Source organism: Lissotriton vulgaris, chromosome 7 (assembly GCF_964263255.1).
Source record: "Lissotriton vulgaris chromosome 7, aLisVul1.2, whole genome shotgun sequence".
Taxonomy (NCBI): Eukaryota; Metazoa; Chordata; class Amphibia; order Caudata; family Salamandridae; genus Lissotriton; species Lissotriton vulgaris.
Window position 1 is genome coordinate 1,516,136,328 of NC_141695.1, and position 19,822 is coordinate 1,516,156,149.

Sequence of the window (19,822 nt, forward strand, 5' to 3'; positions counted from 1 at the left end):
CTGATTGTCTCTCATTTTCCAGCTTGAAACTTGCGAGTACCCCTGTGGTGAAGTGCGGGACAAGAACACAGAAAGGTGGAACGGTTGTAGTAACCATCATTGGAACAGGAACAGCTACAGGAAACATAGGTGGTCCAAAGTAAGTAGGCGCGTGTTTGAATGACAAGAATTTAAAAAATCCCTTTTGACTAGATTACTGACAAAAACGAACGTGCTATGCCATGCATAAGGCCACATGTTTCTCTGAATAATTCCGTTTGTCCACTTATCAGTTACAACCAGTGCTTAATTTGAGCCGGTGGTTGCGGGTTGCGCCCACCAGCACTTATTTTGTGGGGACTGGTTCTTATTTTTCAAATCAAAGAGCAAGAGAGTGAAAAGCACACATCAGAAGACTGAGGAAGAGGCAAAAACCGTCGCGAAGGTGGAAAGCAGGATCCTGCTCTGAGTGAGATAAAGGGTCAGGGAACGTCTGGCAATGGGTTCAAGAGACAAGATATGAATTTAAGACTACAAGCTGTGGTATTTGGCATGCTGACATTTAATTGCTCCGTCCAAAGGCACCAGCACTCTGGGGCATATTATCAAGGGGGTTTATCTCCGCTTTTTTGGCTTTAAAAGCCAAGAAAGCGGAGATAAAATTATCTCCCCATTACCTAGCTGTCGCTAACACCAGTTAGCGACAGCTAGTAGGAGATAGCGACCATCTTGGGCCCCACTTTGCATGTCAGTGATATTTATCACTAATGACATGCAAAGTGGGCGTGCCAAGATGTTAGCGACTGAAAACAGTCGCTAACATCGCTATCTCCTATTACCAACTTTTGGAGATATTCGCGCTAAGCGCGAATATCTCCAAAAGCTAACACCTGCCCTGAGCAGTTCTTAGCCATGTTATCCAATTGGAGGTGGATAACATGGCTAAGAGCATTAGCTCGGTAATGCATGAATATCGCTGACTTTTCAGCGATATTCATGCATTGCGGCGATTTTTATCGCATTTGCGATAAACCTTGGTAATACCAAGGTTTATTTGCGGTAAAAATCGCCGCAGCTCAGCGGTGAATTTTTGTCTCTAACCAAGCACTAGCGATAATTATCGCTATTGCTTGGTAATATGCCCCTCTCTCTTTTACAAATTGAACACTGGTAACAACAGTCCATTCGGACCTTGCTCTTTGACAACCATTTATGAGTTATTAGATACATGGTCTTCTTTTACGTCATTCAGTAACTTTCAACCCTGTTGAGTTTTACCATGACCTTTATACACTGTGGGACTGGTCTTAGGAACAATATTAGAATTGGGTAAAATTGTGAGTGTGCTTTTTCTGTTCCCTTCAAAGTCAGATAGTACAATAATGAGCAAGTGAGATTATATTGTCCCGGCTTGAACTAATGTCAGCCACTGTTAATGGCTAGTGCATCACCCCAGTCCATTGTTTCCTATGCACACCATGCCACCTCAGTTTGGAACCAGCCATAAGCAAATCCGGCTTGATCCTGCTCCAAAATGAAAAGTCCAGACCGCACCGCCAAGTCAGCTCATCACTGAACTGGAACACAAGCAACCCAAGACCAGTTTCATTTGGCAGTTTAGGCTGGACTGTAACTTTTGGAGCAGGATCAAGACAAATTTGCATATGCCTGGGTCCAAAATGTGGTGGCATGGTGTGCAAAATAACTATAGACTGTGATGTGGCTCCAATTGATTACTAGTGGCTGAGATTATTTCAAGCATTCTAACAGTCACTTTTTTGTATACTTCAGAAAGAAACTCAAAGCAATATGAGATTAATCATATTTCTGATAGAGATCAGGCTAAAAAACTTTGACTTACCCACCACCAGCAAACAAATAATTTTCTAAAACATCACCAAAGTTCTCTCCATCATTGATCACAAAGCTATCTACACCTCCATGAACTGGGGAGATTACCTCACTCTAATTGGCAAATAAGGCATGGCTGGTGAGGCAGTCATAAGCATCTCCCCTATATATGAAGGCTTTGTTACCATTCATAACTGAAGAAACCAGAGTGGTCTCATTGATAACTCTCACCAATGACCTCATCAACAGTTTCCTTGGTGATGGTGCCATCAACGATGAGGTAATTTCTAACAACAAAAGAATCAGCATCTCCAACAACTATGTTTGGGCTGCCAGGTAAAGACTTGGAGACAGAAATTGAAGCAGGAGATGAGAAATTTGCAGATGACGGTCCATTTGGCACTGCCTAAAGCCTGATTGACTTAAATGTTAAATGCTAGAATGGTGACAGCATCTTTGAACCAGATGATCAATAATCACGGCTGGTCTGAAGATCAACCTATCAAGCTGTAGATTAAATAAGTTGCGCATGAAAGTATTTCCGCATGCACTAAGATGAACACTACAATCTCCACCATGAAGAGAGATACCAATATGGTAGATATAACAAACTGCCTGTGTTGCAAGGGCAGGTTGATTTATTGGGAAACTGCAATAGATGATGGTGGAATTTTTTTCCGGGTTCTCTTCAACATCAAAACCACCTCAAGGTACATCATTTTAGCCAAAGTTGTCAAAAACACAGCCTCAACCAAGGGAGCCACTTCACTTCTCCAACAGTGGCCACAGCAGTAACCTCCCCCATCTCTGGATCCTCTACCCTGTCAAAATGATGTAGATTGATAGGGATGATAATGATGTTGGTGAGGAAAGAGAAGTGTTTGTTAAATACCACTTATGTTAATGTTATATTAATGCAGTTGCACCTAAGCCTCTTGGTGTTTTAGAAGTGTGAAATGAGATAGCCCTACATCTAGACCTGCTGTCAAATGTGAAATAGTCCAAGTCTATCCTCCAAAAAGAGGAACATGCATGATGGCAATCATTGATGCAGCCATGGATGTTTGCAAGATGTGTTTTCATCAGCTAGCAGGGGCTGTGTTGAGTGGTCTCAGGTGCATTTAATTTCAGCCTAGGGTGTGGCCTGTTTCCTTGATCCTCCTATTAATGGGGAGTGTCTAGCTGGGTGTCCTTTAGATGATGCCCTTACTGTATATCAATATGGATATAGAGTCAGCAAGATCCTGGGGTATTATTCAAGCTTGTCACTTACAATGCTCTTAAAGTGCTTCTGGATGTGGATCTCAGTATTTTAGACTGTCTCTAATACCATTCCTCCAACTACTGCAATTAGCTCACTAGATTTACTACATGCATGATCATTATCCAGTACAGCAGCCCCCATGTTCAGGCTGTCAATCACAGTAATATAATACTCAATCCAAAAAGTATGGAGTCAGTCACTCCATGCGGCATAACTCCAAAAGATAGTCACTCCATGTTGGCAGCACCTATACTTCCCTACCTTTCTCCAGAGCAGGTCGGAGGGAGGTTAGCTACCTATTTACAAAATCCAAACACTTTACTTCTAATGCATGGGTGCTTGATATTATCCATTTGGGACATACCCATGAGTTCAACAGGAGATCATTGTGCACCCTCCTCCCCCTACCACAATTAGGAGCAGCATCAGGCATTTTGTAATTTCAGGAAGAGATTCTCCTGATGTTACAAAAAGAAACCCTCAAGCCTGTCTAAAATATTCCTGCAAAAAAGTTATTTATTTGAGGCTCTTCTTTGTGAGTTCAAACTCAGAAGCATGGAGACTAATATTAGACCTACCGTGTTTAAACAAATACTTCAAGAAACCGTTGTTTAAGACAGCCACCATGCAAGACGCCCTTCTAATATTACAGGGGAAGATTCATAGTACTAACTTAAGACAAAATCCTAAACTTACTACTTTTGGTATTCGCAGAAGGCATTTCGTAGTAGTAAAATAGGATTTTGTCTTAAGTTTGACTTAAGACAAACTTAAGACAGATTTAAGACATACTTAAGACAGACTTAAGACAGACTTAAGACAAACTTAAGACAGACTTAAGACAGACTTAAAGCAAACATAAGACAAACTTAAGACAACATCCTAACTTAAGTCTGGCTTAAGTCTGTCTTAAGTCTGTCTTAAGTTTGTCTTAAGTCTGTCTTAAGTCTGTCTTAAGTTTGTCTTAAGTCAAACTTAAGACAAAATCCTAACTTTACTACTACTAAATGCCTTCTGTGAATACCAAAAGTACTAAGTTTAGGATTTTGTCTTAAGTAAGTTCTGTGAATCATTCCTACAGATTTGAGAACATATGAGATCGCTGAATTTGCAGGATGCACACTTTCATAAACTCACACATCCCAGACAACGAAATTATCTTCCATTGAAAGTATCTTGATGCCATATTCAATTCATTTGCATGGAATACATGACTCTTGTTGCTGCACTCCTACAACATCAATATCATTAGGTCTTCTTGTACCAAGACAACTGGCTGCTAAAAGTGAGATTTTAATTTGATGCATCAACAATCACTTTTTCTTACCACCTGCCTGCAGTTGTTTTGCAAACGATGCTTACCTGACAAACATACAAAATGTTATCTTTCCCAAAACACTGGAATTCAATTGATGGGTGCAGATCGTGACAAGAGAGAAATGACGGCATGTCTTTTGGATGAGCATCTCAACCTGCTTATAATTTCCGTCAAGCTTCATGGGGTGTCATCCACCTCAGGATGAGAGCCACACGGGAACTCCTTTCACACTATCTGATAGATCTTTTGAGGGTGATGATTCAAGTTCCTCTTGTACTCAGACACGGAGTGCAAGATTTTCATCTAGATGTCACTGGCGAACAACATTATTACTTTTCAAGAGTTGTTACTAAATATAGCATCCAAGTTGAACATACCTACGGAGGTTTCACATCCACACTTTTCTGTTCTTATGGAAGCTTTCAACCAGGAGCAACCCCTACACCACCTACTTTCTCTGGGGTCAAATGTCTTTGAGATGGCAAGAGAAAGGTTTCTCAAAATAGCCTGGACTGTAGCAGTCATACCTCATCTGCTTGAAAATACAAGCCTCCTGAATATGATCCAACTTCACTTAATTTTGAGTCAAAATCATTTTCAGCTAATTTATTAGTTGTCTGGAATAGACATGTTTCAGCACCAAAGACCTCAACTCCTTTGGAAAGAGAGAGCAAGAGGATATACGCTGACATAAAGAAAATCTGAAATACTGTCTCCTCAGCACTCAAAGGCATAAGGGGCTCAGCACTTCACGTCAAATACAATCATTGTGGGAGATGTTTGTTAATAACCTTCTGAAGGAAAGAAAGGTAACATTTCAGGAGGTTGTGTAAGGGTACTTTCAGTTGCCAAATCAAGTACTAAATGTGACAGTTGATTTAACATAAGTGACTAGTTAAGGTTTTTGCTATGGAATTCCTCTCATTAGATTTTCATGACTTTGTCGACATCTGTGAAGCCTCCCACCCAGTTAATAATGCTAAGCTTGCCGTTTTTAGATAATACTTTGTATGGGAAGCACATGGAGGAAGAGATGTTCTGCATGAATACAGAGACGGTCATAGTCAGACTGACGGGCCAAGAGGAACTCTAGAAATATTTCAGATCATCTAGCATTACAAGGACCAATGCTACTGCCGCAGAGAGAGGGTTCAACACCAGCCACTGCCCATGCAGGTAAGAGCGGTGGGACCGGGTGGGGGGGATTTCGACAGACAATAATGAGGGAAAATGTATTATTTATTTAATTTTCCCTTGTCATCGTCCATCGAAATCCCCCCACCCAGCACCACCTCCCACCTCTCCTACCTGCACGGGTCGTGGCTGTTCAATACCCTAACTGTTTCTACCAGGCTCGGAGCAGTAGCAGTTGCACCTGCAACATAGATACACATAGCACATAAGTTGAGGTTCTAATATCAACTTCAGGTGCAAATTCATCAAGACAGCCAGCATCTACCTCATGTGACAGGTGGGTACTAGCTATTTATTGCAACAGATACTCACTTTGTTTGAAATTCCAATCTCCTTCAGTTCAATTAACAGTGGTAAAACAACACAGAATAGCTGACCTGTGCACTGAGACATCTTTCGCTCTGTGGAAGGGAGAAATAACAACTCATTTCCCCACATCCAAGGGGGAAGGAAATCTATTCAAGATATTTTCTCATAACCAAAAGAAAGATCTAATGTTCTGATCAATCTTAGAGCTTTGTCTCACAAACAAGTGGATCAGAAAGGAATATGTTCTGTAAGAAAGTGCTTCATTAAATTGTTCGTCCACCCAGGAAAGGGGAATAGATGTGTTTATTAGATCTATGTGCTGTGCACTTTCACATCCTGATAGCAAGGAAATACAGGATGTTTCATTGTTTCTTGGTGGGGAAGTTGCTTTATCATTATGCGGCATTGTATTTCAGTCTGAAGTTTGTGCCTCAAATGGCAGTAGTAGCCACCTATCTTTATTATCAAAACATCTTTATATCTTGGTGACTGGCTGATCAGAGCACGCAATCCATGAACATAAAAAAAAAGTCTAAACACAGTACAAGGGACGTGTTGTCTTTGGAGGAAAGTGTGGGATAAATATCAATGAAATGTCAACTTCTCATGAAAACTAGGAATCCAAGCATGTCAGGTTCTATTGTTTCCAGGGTGGCTTCCTCCATAGCGATTGTCCCAAGTGCAAGGTTGCACATGGGGTGTCTACATAAGTATTTAGAAGTTCAATGGTCGCGGAAAGTGGATAATGGGTGGTGTAAAAGGTACACTCTTCCTCAACTCATTCTATTCCAAGAGTCGATTTAGGCAGTATTTCTGCTTAAGGGTTTTGATTACTGAAGGAGCGGTCTTATGACATTAATTTCCTTGCGCGAACAGCAGTTCCTCTTGTATTAACAGTGAATGTCATTCTTGTAAAAACTGGCAACACCACAGTACATTAGGTGAATAAACAGGCATGCACCAAGTCAAGAGAATAACGACTAGATCCTTTTATGCTTTCAAATAGAAGCAGTTTTATTTATGGCCTTATAAAAATCACGTTGATCATACCATATGATAAGAAAAAGTGATTCTCCCATACTTACTGTTTTGCCAAGTCTATGCTGCACTTTGTTTCCATTAAATTCTATTTCAAAGTGATAATCACATACCTAAAATCCCCACAACCAGTAGTGCTTTCTCCTCAGGAGCATAGGGGCAGTGACTCTCCACTGAGTGCAGCCAGCCACCAGGATATAATTTAAAAATCATCAAGTCTGAACTCTTTAAAGGAAGACTGGGCTCACCTGGCTGATAGGGTGGAGCCAGGATGGGCCCATCCTCATGATTGCCGAATGACATATAGCTGAGTTCCAGTATGCTTGTGGGGTTGGACAGGGTTCTGACTATGTCTAGCCCGACATGTGTACCATGGACGTCTCAAACCCGCTCTCTTTTGCAGCGTCTTAGAAACACAGCACAGGCCATCTGTCTCCTTTGGAGCACTTGGCTTTCCTGCTCACACCAATCCTGACATTTATCCTATGCTTTTTCTACTTGAAGCTGCATGAGAGCAAACATAGAACTGGTTGTGGTGAAGTTAGTCAGTCCCTGTGGTCTTGCTCTTGGAGACACTGTGGGGGAGGGATAATTAAAGAACCTAACTAATTACAGTGTAGCTTTAATATCAAGCCACACAGTGAATGGATATGTTTCTGTAAGAGTGACACCCTGCTTTTCCTTCACACAAGGACATGTTTGTGCTGAAGGGGTCCCGGGTGCAAGTGAAACCTGGAGCTTCACTGACAGATGCGTACCCTGGGTGAGACAGTGACTCTTCAGTTAAGGGACCTTCACCATGAGGAGCTGCAGGTCTCCATCCGTGCTGGTCATCCGGTTTTAGCACTACATGTGCTGATCATCACAGAGGTCCCTTCTGGCTCTTCCCTGAGGGATTCTACTCTCCCGTTGACCAGGGATGGTCGTTAGCTCCTGCCTTCTCCATGAAGGCTCTCAAGGGAAAAGCATGAAACAGGAAGTGCTCAGATCATTGTGACGAGAAGCAGCGGGCCAACAAGAAGGAACATGCTATTTGAAAAGCTTGGTGAAAGACTACCAAAACAGAAGTCAGCCATCCACCAACATTTTTGTACGTTGATAGGAACCATTGTGATGGCAGTTCCTTTCATGTACAGAGATGGCCATAGTGCCGCTGGTCGTTCCACATATTAGCGGATGACAGTCCGTCAGGGTGGTGGTGGTAATGTCCCCTCCTAACTTGATCGACTGTACACTGTCTACCAGACCATAAATTAGGATCTATGGTATCTGAACCCCTAAAGAGGCTCGAAATATATTTGGTATACTCCACTCATTGATGTCTTTATTCAGGGTGTTTTTTCCTGTCTGCTTGGATGCATGTCAGATCCTGCCTTCTGTGTGTTGCTTAGCCCTTGAAAAAACTGGACAGCTAAGTCATTTAAGAGTTTTGCTGGTGAACTTTCTGCTAACCAATATGGCAGAATTTCTACGCCCAGCAAATAGAGTGTAGAAAACCTGCCATAGCTGCATAGATCTCCAAGGGCAGTGAAGTTTATCCACCAAAGTAGTTGTATTTGACATGGGGAGAGACACTTTGAGGGGAAGGTATTTGAAGAAATATTCTGTAATCGATGTGAACATCAAGTGTAAAAATATGTAGTGAGTAGCTAAACTTCTGGAGTCCCTAACAAGCTTTGGAATTTTTTCTGTTGTGTTAGGGACACCATACTTGCCATTCAATGAAAATCTGCCACAATTTCCATGTTGATCATTCACAAAGCTACTATTTTGCACATGTAGATGAATCAGCCACTCTTAAGTTAACAAAGTTGATCAAGAGCCAGTGATTGAGCTTCTAACAGTTTCTACCAGAAGCTTGTTGGATCTGTTGTAAACTATATTTCATTGATATATTGATAAAGGTAAAGGGGAACAAACGCCATTTGGATGGATTTTGCTCTGAAGCAGATCGTCCTTAAGCTTGTCGTTGAAATGTGTTTAAAATTGTTTCTAGAATGTTTTTTATTGTCTCATAGGCCTACGGATGGGGTCCCCTGTGACATAACTAATACGGTTGAAGCTCCTTTTGCAATAGCAATGACTGACAATGGGGGGCTAAAATGTAAGGCACCACCAAGCACGGATATGGCCAGAGTAACCTGCAGTTCAAAGGAGTGAGTAGCATTTTGTTTTTCTTTGTTTTGTGCACTGCAGTGTGTGTTTACCATTAGCCTCTTTTAAATAAAACTGGATATATAAAGTCTATCAGAATTAGAAACAAATTCTGATCTATGTTGAATACTGTTCTTTATGGTTGCTATTAGACACTCAATAAATATAACATCCTTGAACTTTCTTGATATGATTAGTTTAAACCACGGATGAAGCAAACGTAAAGTTTTAAAATTGAACTGGAAGCAATATATCACTTGAAAAAGAAGGGAAATGTATCTTCCTGCCTGAAATCAATTTGCCATTATTTGTTGACAGCAAGTATTCACAGATGTTATGCTACTAGCCCCCAAGATGTCAATTCACAGCATTTTGGCAACAAGACCAGATGCAGTGCCACATAAATATGGGTAACACCAAAAAGCCAAGAAGCAAGATATGAGCAAACATTAGAAAAAATCTCTGCAGTTTGACACTTAACCTTTAGGGCCCTAATTTGGATGTCAGTTGGAGTTCCGCTGAAAGACATCAATGCAGTTTCAGAACCGACCGACCTTGGGTCGGCAGTCCGAAAGCTCAATTACGATGTGACTGCACATAGTGCGGTCTCAGACTCTCATTTCACTATGGGAGCTAGTTCGGCGGTCAGAAACCAGCCGCAGCACAAGCGCCAATAGATTAATGGGAGTAACTGTATATCCCTGCAGGGATTTATGGGGGGCACCATAGGTGCCTCCTCGGCCCCCAACCACAGGCCATGGAAGAAGGGGGGCCCTGCTAGTGCCGCCCAAAGTTGCTTTTCATGTCAGAATGCCCAACATGGAAAGCTTGTTGGAAACTGACATCATAATCCCGACAGTGGCAAAGCCATCTGTTAGGGATTATGTTGCGGTTCTGACTGGCCGTTGGAAGCCAGCCAGATTTACCGGCCGGTTTTAAATCAGACTACCGTCATTGTAATATAGTGGTTGGATTTGAAACCTTGGATGTCGGTCAGAGAGCCATCAAAATTAGGGCCTAAGTGTCTCTTCATTTCTCAAGGACTTGGTGAAAGGAATCTTACTTAATTTAGATCTAGTGCCAAGGTAGATCCCTGTACCACAGGACCACTTCCTAAAGAATATTCTATTCTAACAATGATAAGTTGAATCTAAGGTTTATGTATAGATAATTTTACAGCTCTGTAGTACATTCATTGTGACATTGTTCACTGCAAATGTATTAATTGTTTTTGAGTGATTTCATCTGGAACAAAATTTATGTTTACTTTTTAGAATCAGGCACAAATAAATTGAGTCAATATGTCTTGGAAGACCTTCAGGAATTACAGGATGTAAACACTTCTGTTACTCATTTTAGCACCTTAAATATGATCATGGCTCATATGCCCCACATACAAAAAGAGAAAACTAACATATACTTGAAAGATAAGAAAGAAGAAGGACATGTCATCAGATTACTTGAAGTGTCATGTTGGCAAAATCTCTTGATTGACAACTGTGTACTTCTCCATGATGCAAAATTGTAAGTTTACATTTGACCATTCGAATTAGGACTCTATTTGGAAACCCTCTTGGGTGTAATTCCACACCTAGCTAAATAAACTTTCCGATCTTTACTCAAAAACTGTAACTTCCAGCAACCCCCCTATACAAAGAAAATACATCTTCCAAAAACTTAATAAAAGAGCTTCCTGTACTTTTTTCCACCATTCCTACTTCAAGCTGCTTTGATACATAATCAACTAACAGTGTTGCAAAAGCCTCCTTCCATGGTATCACACCAAATTTTCCCAAAATATCTAAACCCAATTTCCTCATGAACAGTCCAAAACCTCTATGGATTCAGTTACAAGTGATTTAGCAGACTTATCACTCTTTACAACATTCAGACACGGTCCTACCCATTCTTCCACCAGAATTTTGATTCATGGCCACCAATAATATACTCTTAGATGTCTTTTAGTAGTTGACATACCTAAAATGTCTATCTTGTTCTAGTTCAAAAATACTTATTCTAAGCCCCACTGGAGGAAAAACTTTGTCACATCATATCACAATATAATTCTGTTCCATCACTCCATCCTTAATTTAACAAAAGGCATTAAGATCACCACTTGGTTTACCCTTTCCCAACCAATTGGAAAGCATATATTGCAAAGTTTTCATCATATCATCCTTCTCAAGTCTTTTCTCGTCACAGAACTCTTGTGATATAGCTTGCTTATTTCCTTCCTTTAATACTCCCACATTCACATCTACAATAGAAAAAAGTGACCTTGCATTGCTCAAAATTTCATGAAAACGTACTCCAAGAAATCCCCAAAACCGCTTTCTTAGCTTTGCATTTTCAAACCTTGCCTGGAGCCATTGGGTAAACTCAGAAAGGGGTTCAACATTTACCAACATCAATATAAAGATAGTTGTGGCATCCTGCCAGCCTAGGCACTCGCCAATAAGTAAGTCACACACCGGGAGTAGCTATTCACGTCTTTATTCTGCTGTGTGCATGTCAGAACTCAGCATTCAAAGCCTGCCTTCAACTCATCCCACCAATGCTTATGTCATAGGTCTACAGTGTACAGGAGGAAACAAAAGTGTTCCATTGTTCTTTTTTACAAGACACTACATCTCCCTCTTTGTTAAATAACAAGTCAAAACTTTCAAAAACACATAAATAATGAAAACATAAATAAATATACAAATAAATACATGAATACATTTATAGACACACAAGCAATTACAATTCTTCAATTAAGCATTGTGGCACCTGCATCTCACATCCTGATCATGTCACTGAAAACCAGGAACTTGCATTCAAAATGTCATTGATCTGCACAGGTGAGGTTGAATTATCAGCAGACACAGATTCATCAACAGTCTGTTTAGACCCAGTTTCTAAATTGACAACGATATTTGGTGAGTGTGGGCCACATGTCAAAAATTAGAGGAATCTCTTGGAAGGGACTTTCCAGGATGCTGGGCAGCCCCATGTGTCCCTTGGTATTGGTGATAGTAAAGGGTTCAACCTCAAAAGGAGCAATTGATTTATTTTTTCTGTGTTATCTAGCAATCAATCAATCTCCTCTTGTAAGTTATGTCCTTAGCATGATGTTGTCGGTCAGCATATATTTTCATCTTCTGTTTGCAACCAAAGTTCGTAGTGTCAATGTCTTCCTCATTCTTAGATATGAGGTAGACCCATTGGGACAGATTGGTCATCATGGCTCTTCCAAACATGAGAGTTGCAATGTTTTCCCCTGTCGATGGGTGAAGGGTCAAATGGTAAGCTCAAAGAGTAGTATTTCAAGCAGCTTTTAGGTCGAGCTTCCCCAATGCAGCACACTGAACTGCTTTCTTTAGAGTACTCATGAAACGTTCTACCAGGCCATTGCCTGGGGCCGGAGAGGAGTGCTTTTTTAATGCTATATTACCTACTGGCTGTCACCAGTAGGTAGTTATAGTTAGAATGATGTTTCAATAGGAAGAGCGTGTTTTTACTTGTCAAATAATTGGCTTAGTTTGAAAAATCTTCACACATTTTTTAAAGCTAGCTTGACACTCACTTCAGCCACTGTATTAAAAATTTCAGGGTGATCAGTTAAGTGGGGGCCGAGAAAAAGAGAGGGTTTCCCAAAATGTGTTTTCTTCATGTTAATTTCAATAGGAAACTTTAGACACACCTACAGTCCGAACTGCTGAACGGAATTACACCAAATTTGCCAGAAAGGTAGCCTCTGGTCCAGAAATTGTACATTTTTTAAATGGTGTAGATCAGCTCAGTAGTTGCGGAGAAATGTAAATAAATTCCCAGTTGTATATAGTGACTCAAAGGATCCGCAAACCCTCCCGATCTCATGCACGAGATCTGATTGGCTGCCAATGCTTCAAAGCAGGAAGTGCTGACAGACATCTTGTGACCCGGTTGAACCAAATCACCCAAAAAAATGCACAAAAAAATGTAAAAGGGGCAGGTTCCCCTAGGCCTCTGTAGGGGGGGAGGGGTCCCACAGGGAAACCCCAGGTCCAAAAAAGCATTTTTTTAAAAAAAAATTCAGAAGGAGTTGCTCTGAATGCATGACTCCCGCCGAAAAAAAGAAAACAAACAAAGCGTAGACTCCCGCTCTATGTTTAATCTAGGCCCCTTTTCAGCAAGGTCCCAGTGGCAAGTTTAAATTATGATGTGGGGGCCCATGTGGGTCCCCCACAGCTCAGGCGAACATCACCTTCCTGGGGCAAGATTTAATATTTAATATTAAAGTGGGGTGGCTCCTGCACCTCCACTTCGCTGTCCAGGGACCGCCACCTTCCCCGGACACACTGTTTACATATTTTTTTTAAATGGGGAGGCCCTATGGCCTCTCCCGTAGCCCCTGGGACCACCACCTACCTTGGCACAAATAGAATAATTAAGGAGATCCATTACAGACCTTCCACTCTGGGGTCATTCAATCTAGGCCCCCAGGTAGACCAGGTCCTAAGGGCAAGTTTAATTGATATGTTGGGCCCACATGGTGCCCCACAGCTCCGGGGACTGCTACCTCCCTGGGGATAGATTTAAAATGTAATATTAAAGTGGGGTGGCTCCTGTGCTCCAATTCCACTGCCCCAGGGAGGCCACCTTCTCGGGCACACTTTATTTTATCTTTTTTTAAATGGGGAGGACTTATGGCCTCTCCTGCAGCCCCTGGGACCACCACCTCCCCTGGGCACAAATAGAATAATTAAGGAGATCCATTACAGACCTTCCACTCCGGGGCTCACCACCTCCCCGGGGCAAATTTGAAGACAGGAGGGGGCCGCACGGCCCCTCTCGAGGACCAACATGTTCCCTGGGAACCACCCCCCAAGGGCCAACTCCAGGAACCTCCTGGAGTGCCCACCCCCAGGGCAATGCTGTCTGCTATGGCTTGTGGGGAGCACCGCTCCCACCATGCCATAGCAAACACTGCTCTGTTTCATGGAAGCAAGAGCATGTAAAATGCTCTTGTTTGCACGAAGCAGAGTAGAATTGCTTTTTGCCAGAGGGAGCTGCATGTTGACAGCTACGTCTGTCCAAAACAATGTCGTATCCCAGAGGACGCAGGTAGCCGGCAGGGATCACAAGGCCTTCAGGCTTCCCTGCTGTCCCCAAGGAAAATAACTGGGTGCCCTGGGTGAGAACAGGGTACTCAGTATTGTGGCCAAACCTGTGGAATGGGGTCCCCATGTTGAAAATTGGTCTGGCACGTGAGTCGCAACCCTCATCGCTGTGCTCAGCATGGTGCCCCGTGTAACATTGCAGCAGAGTCACAAATCTGCTAAAAATAAGTAAATAAAACATGTTCAAATATGAATTTACTCAATAATGTATTGTCTCATACACCTATATAAACAGTCTCGCATGTACTCACAGACTAGTTCAAACACTTATGTACCCACTTACAGACCTACTCAGACCATGACAAGTCCACTCGCTAACTCACACTGACACTGATGCACCCACTCACCAATCCACTCAGAAAGTTAAACCCCCGCTGACAAACCCACCCACACACTGATACACCCACTCACAGATCCACACATACACTGATTCATTCTTTCACAGATCCAGTGAGTTACTTATGCAGCCAGTCCGAAACCCTCTCAGATTCTAACTCACCCACTCACAAACCTGCTTAGACACTAACACACCCACTCTGACTCTGGCACCCACTTACAAACCCACTCAGATATTGATGCACTGATTCAGAGATTCACTCAGACACTGATGCACCCAATCATAGATCCTGACAGACACTGATGGAGCCTCTCACACACCCTCTTACATACCCAGTTACTGACTCACACAGACACTTGCATGCACAGAATTATTCACATGCTGATGTACCCAGTCAGAGACCCGTTCAGACACAAATGCATCTACTCACAATGCTCCTGAGATACTAACATACCCAGCCACTGAGTCACTCAGATACTAATACAGTAACTCAAAGACCAAGTTAGACAGTGATGCACCCACTCCCAGGCCAACTCAAACACTGATGCACACACTAACATACTCACACAGACACTGGAACGGACACTCACTGACCTACACAGACACTCATGCACCCACTTGGAGATCTAGTCAGACAGTGATGCACCTAGTCACAGAGTCAGTGAGACACTTATTCACCCATTGAGAAACCTATTTACCTATTTAGATAATTTTTCATTCACTCACAGAGCTACTTTGACACAGATGCACCAACTCATTTTCACTCAGACACTGATGCACCCATTCACAGGCCCACTGAATCACTGACACAGATGGTCACTGATTCAGTCGGACACTAATGCATTGCATGAATTACAATTGAAAAACTTTATAATTGGGAATTAACATTTAAAAAACCTTAGAAATTCACTGAAAAAAATTAAGGTTACAGGGATGTTATAGTTAGGCTGATGTTTCCCTCATACAAAACCAGAGAAATTAAGCCTTTACAGTTAGTGAGCTCACACCTGCAATGCACTGCTTCTGACCTCACATATGACATCACTCATGACATTGTCAGTGACATGCCTGATCGCTGATGACATCTCAAATAATATCACCGATTACATCATCAATCGATTCTCTGATACACCCACTCACTCCCCCATATAACCTTTTATACATCCACTCAAACTACCACACTACCATTCTCAAACCCATTCATACACACATTCACCTACTCACTGATTCTTACATTTACGCACATATCCACTCACTCTCCTATATAGCCACGCATACACTCATCCACTCTCTCACAAATACAGCCATTGAGACATCCACTCCTACACCCATACAACCACTCACAAACTGAGTCAGTCACCCATAGAGCTACTTACACACTGACCCACCCATCCATACAGTCAATCACACAGCCACATAATCACCCTTACAGTTACACACACAGTCACTCACTGTGAATAGTGCGTACTCGCTCACCTATGCAGTCACTGACTCAAGCAGAAACTCACCCATACAGCCACTCTTACATTCATTTACTCACCCATACAGTCACTCATATATCTCATCATTCACCTATATGGCTTTTCACATACCTACATACTCACCCGTATTCCACTTGCATTTACTCACAAACACAAGCATAGACGCACGCAATCACCCATACAGCCCCAAAAACACATACTCTCTAATTCATACAGCCACTGACTCACTCACTCACTCATCACCCACCTACACAGACACTGAGACACCCATAGAGGAACTCAGACAGCCAGTCACTCACCTATACAGAAACTCACATGCTCACTCACACACCTATAAAGTAACCCTGGGCATAAACTGCTCTCAGCCAGCCAAGTGTGCCGGAAATTTCCTGCTCCGCTGGGAACATGGAGTATAAGGCAAAACTCCGACTCCGCAGCAGAGCGGAGTTAGCCAGCCCAACCCGCTGCATTAGGCTCCCCGCCTCCACCCCAATAAAAAATAGTTACAAACTAATTTAAAATGAAATAAAAACAGAATTACCTGGAGTGTGTCATCCCCGGACTGCCCTCCTCCACCTCGCTGTCTCTCTTCTACGTGGGACGTACATCTTGAGAGAACTGTGCATGACATCTTGCGAGATATGTGCATGCACTCGCATGTGTGCAAGCGCAGTTCTCTCAAGATGTACATCCATGTAGGAGAAAGACTGCAAGGAAGAGGAGGACACCACAACACAGGTAAGTGTGTTCTTATTTCATTTTAAATTAATGTATAACTTTTTTTTATTAGGGGGTTGAGTCGGCTGGCGAAGAGGAGCAGAGCAGCGCTCCACGTAGTCTTACTACACCAGCTCCTCCTGGATTACTGTACAGCCACTTAGACACCAACTGACAGATGGACACAGCCATTCTCAAAATAAGTCACTCACTGATACAGTCACTGAGACAGCTAATCACTTACTTATACATATAGTCACTCACCTACTGAATTACCCATACAAGCACTCAAACACCCAGGGATTCACAAATACACCTTGGTATATAATTTAACACTCAAACGTTTTTTAAACACTCACAGTCACCAGATGAGTGATTTAATGTGCTAGGCAGTGCATTGCGAGAGTGCAAGTTATAGTAAGCCTCACTAACAATAACAGCTTAATTTCTCTGGTTTTGTATGAGTGAAACAGTAGCCTTACTATTACATTGCTGTAATACATATATATATATTTATATTTATAGTTATATTACACCTTTTCATCTCACCTCCAAAAACTTCTCATTGATAGGAGATCTTAATTTACACCTCGACGACCTAGCGAATGTCTCCTGTGTGAACCTTTTAGACGACCTCACAGCACTGAATATGACATTGCTTAATACAGGCCCCACACACAAAGCAGGCCACCTTTTAGACCCAATTTTTTCGAACATGCAAGAACTAAAATGGCTAAACACGACCCCTATTTGTTGGTCTGATCACCATCTAATTCTTTTCAACCTCACATTAGCAGCATCCTTCCAACCATACCCCGTCCATCCAGTTACCTTCATGAGAAACTGGAAAATGCTGAACATTGAAGAAATCAATCAATCAAGACATTTATAGAGCGCACTACCTACCCGTAGGGTCTCGAGGCGCTTTGGGGGGGGGGGGGGGGTGGCGCTACTGCTTGAACAGCCAGGTCTTGAGCTTCTTCCTGAAGGAGAGGTGGTCTTGGATCAGGCGCAGGTCGGCCGGGAGGGAGTTCCAGGTCTTGGCGGCCAGGTAGGAGAAGGACCTTCCTCCTGTGGTGGCTCTGCGGATGCGTGGGACGGCGGCGAGGGCATGGCTGGCGGATCGGAGGTGGCGTTTGGGAGCGTAGAAGTTGATTCGGTTGTTGAGGTAGCTCGGGCCTTGGTCGTGGAGAGCTTTGTATGCGTGGGTAAGGAGGCGGAAGGTGATTCTCTTGTTAACCGGGAGCCAGTGCAGGTCTCTTAGGTGTCCGGAGATGTGGCTGTGTCGTGGGATGTCGAGGATGAGTCTGGCTGAGGCGTTCTGGATGCGCTGGAGTCTCTTCTGAATCTTGGCGGTGGTTCCGGCGTAGAGTGCGTTGCCGTAGTCCAGTCGGCTGGTGACGAGGGCCTGGGTGACGGTCTTCCTGGTCTCTGTGGTGATCCACCAGAAGATCTTCCGAAGCATGCGCAGGATGTTGAAGCACGACGAGGAGACGGCGTTGACTTGCCTGGTCATGGAGAGGGAGGAGTCCAAGATGAAGCCCAGGTTGCGTGCGTGGTCCGTCGGTTTGGGTGCGGTGCCCAGGGCGGGGGGCCACCAGGAGTCGTCCCAGGCGGAGGGCGAGGAGCCCAGGATGAGGACCTCCGTCTTATCTGTGTTCAGCTTCAGGCGGCTCGTCGTCATCCACTCGGCTACCTCTCTCATCCCTTCATGCAGGTTGGCTCTGGCGGCGGCGGGGTCGTTGGTCAGGGAGAGGATCAGCTGGGTGTCGTCGGCGTAGGAGATTATGTTGAGGTTGTGTTGGCGTGCGATGGCCGCGAGGGGGCTCATGTAGACGTTGAAGAGAGTAGGGCTCAGTGAGGATCCTTGAGGGACGCCGCAGATGACTTTGGTGGCCTCTGACTTGTACGGTGGTAGGCGGACTCTTTGTGTTGAATATTACCCTGGCCAAAAACCCACCTGTCCATGGCCACGACATGGAAAGTATTGCCTACGCAACTCATACGTGGCTTGGGAACGCAGCAGATGTTTGTCTGCCTCCTTCCCACTTTAAAGGCAATATTCATCGCCTCCCAGCTCCGTGGTTTAACGAGTCTCTGACAATGGAAAAATCTAAGTGTAAGGCGCTTGAAATGCAATGGCGGAAAAACTATGACCCCATAAAGAAAGAGTTATACCGAAAGGCTAGGAATATTTACCACACTGCCTGTATCAAGGCCAAAGCCCTCTACGTAGCAAATACTATCAATTCAGCTCCCAATATGGCCCGGACGCTTTTCAATACCGTTAAAGAATTGGCGGGTGAAAAATCTTTTGCTGCGGCCTGCCCACTAAACACCCAACAATGCCAAGATCTGGCCTTCTTTTTCACAGAAAAAATAGAGAAAATCATTACTGACGTTAATAAGAATATCCCAGTCAATGACCCACAAGAAGACGATACCTCTCCTGTGTTAACAGAAGGGTGCATGTTAGATCACTGGCCTTCTATTACCCTCGAGACTCTGAGGTCCCTCCTCAAATCCATCAAGTCAGGCTCCCCTCGTGATCCGATTCCCATTAGTGTCATAAATCAACTGGACAATCCTTCCTTAAACATCATTGCCGACATGCTTAATTCTTCCCTCCAACTCTCTACGGTCCCCTCGCTGTGGAAACACGCCATGGGCAGCCCAATATTAAAAAATAACAACTGCCAATCCTGAGATTTTAGCTAACTATCGGCCCATATCCCTTCTCCCGGTTTTTTGGAAAATCCTTGAAAGACACATCCATTCTGCGCTCGCCACATTTACTCAAGACAATTCCCTCCTACACCCCTCTCAATCCGGTTTCAGGGCAGGTTACTCCACCGAAACTGCTCTTCTTGGAGTAACTGAGAGGAATAGGAAACTCCTAGATGATGGCCAAACGGTCGCACTCATTCTGTTAGATCTGAGTGCGGCCTTTGATACCATTTCTCACAATAAACTACTAGCCACGCTCAGGAGAAATGGTATCGGTGGTGCAGCACTGGAATGGATCAGGTCCTTCCTTTC

The 19,822-nt window shown here is 43.3% G+C and overlaps 1 protein-coding gene across 1 annotated transcript in view; it reads left to right on the forward strand.

The window, feature by feature from the left end:
* LOC147705913 (uncharacterized) overlaps nucleotides 1-19,822 on the forward strand; it is a 336,615-nt gene that overhangs the window by 126,331 nt on the left and 190,462 nt on the right. The window contains exons 3-4 of the mRNA XM_086929576.1: nucleotides 23-139; nucleotides 8,972-9,109. Of these exons, the coding sequence (XP_086785702.1) occupies nucleotides 23-139; nucleotides 8,972-9,109 (255 nt within the window). The remainder of the gene's footprint in view (nucleotides 1-22; nucleotides 140-8,971; nucleotides 9,110-19,822) is intronic.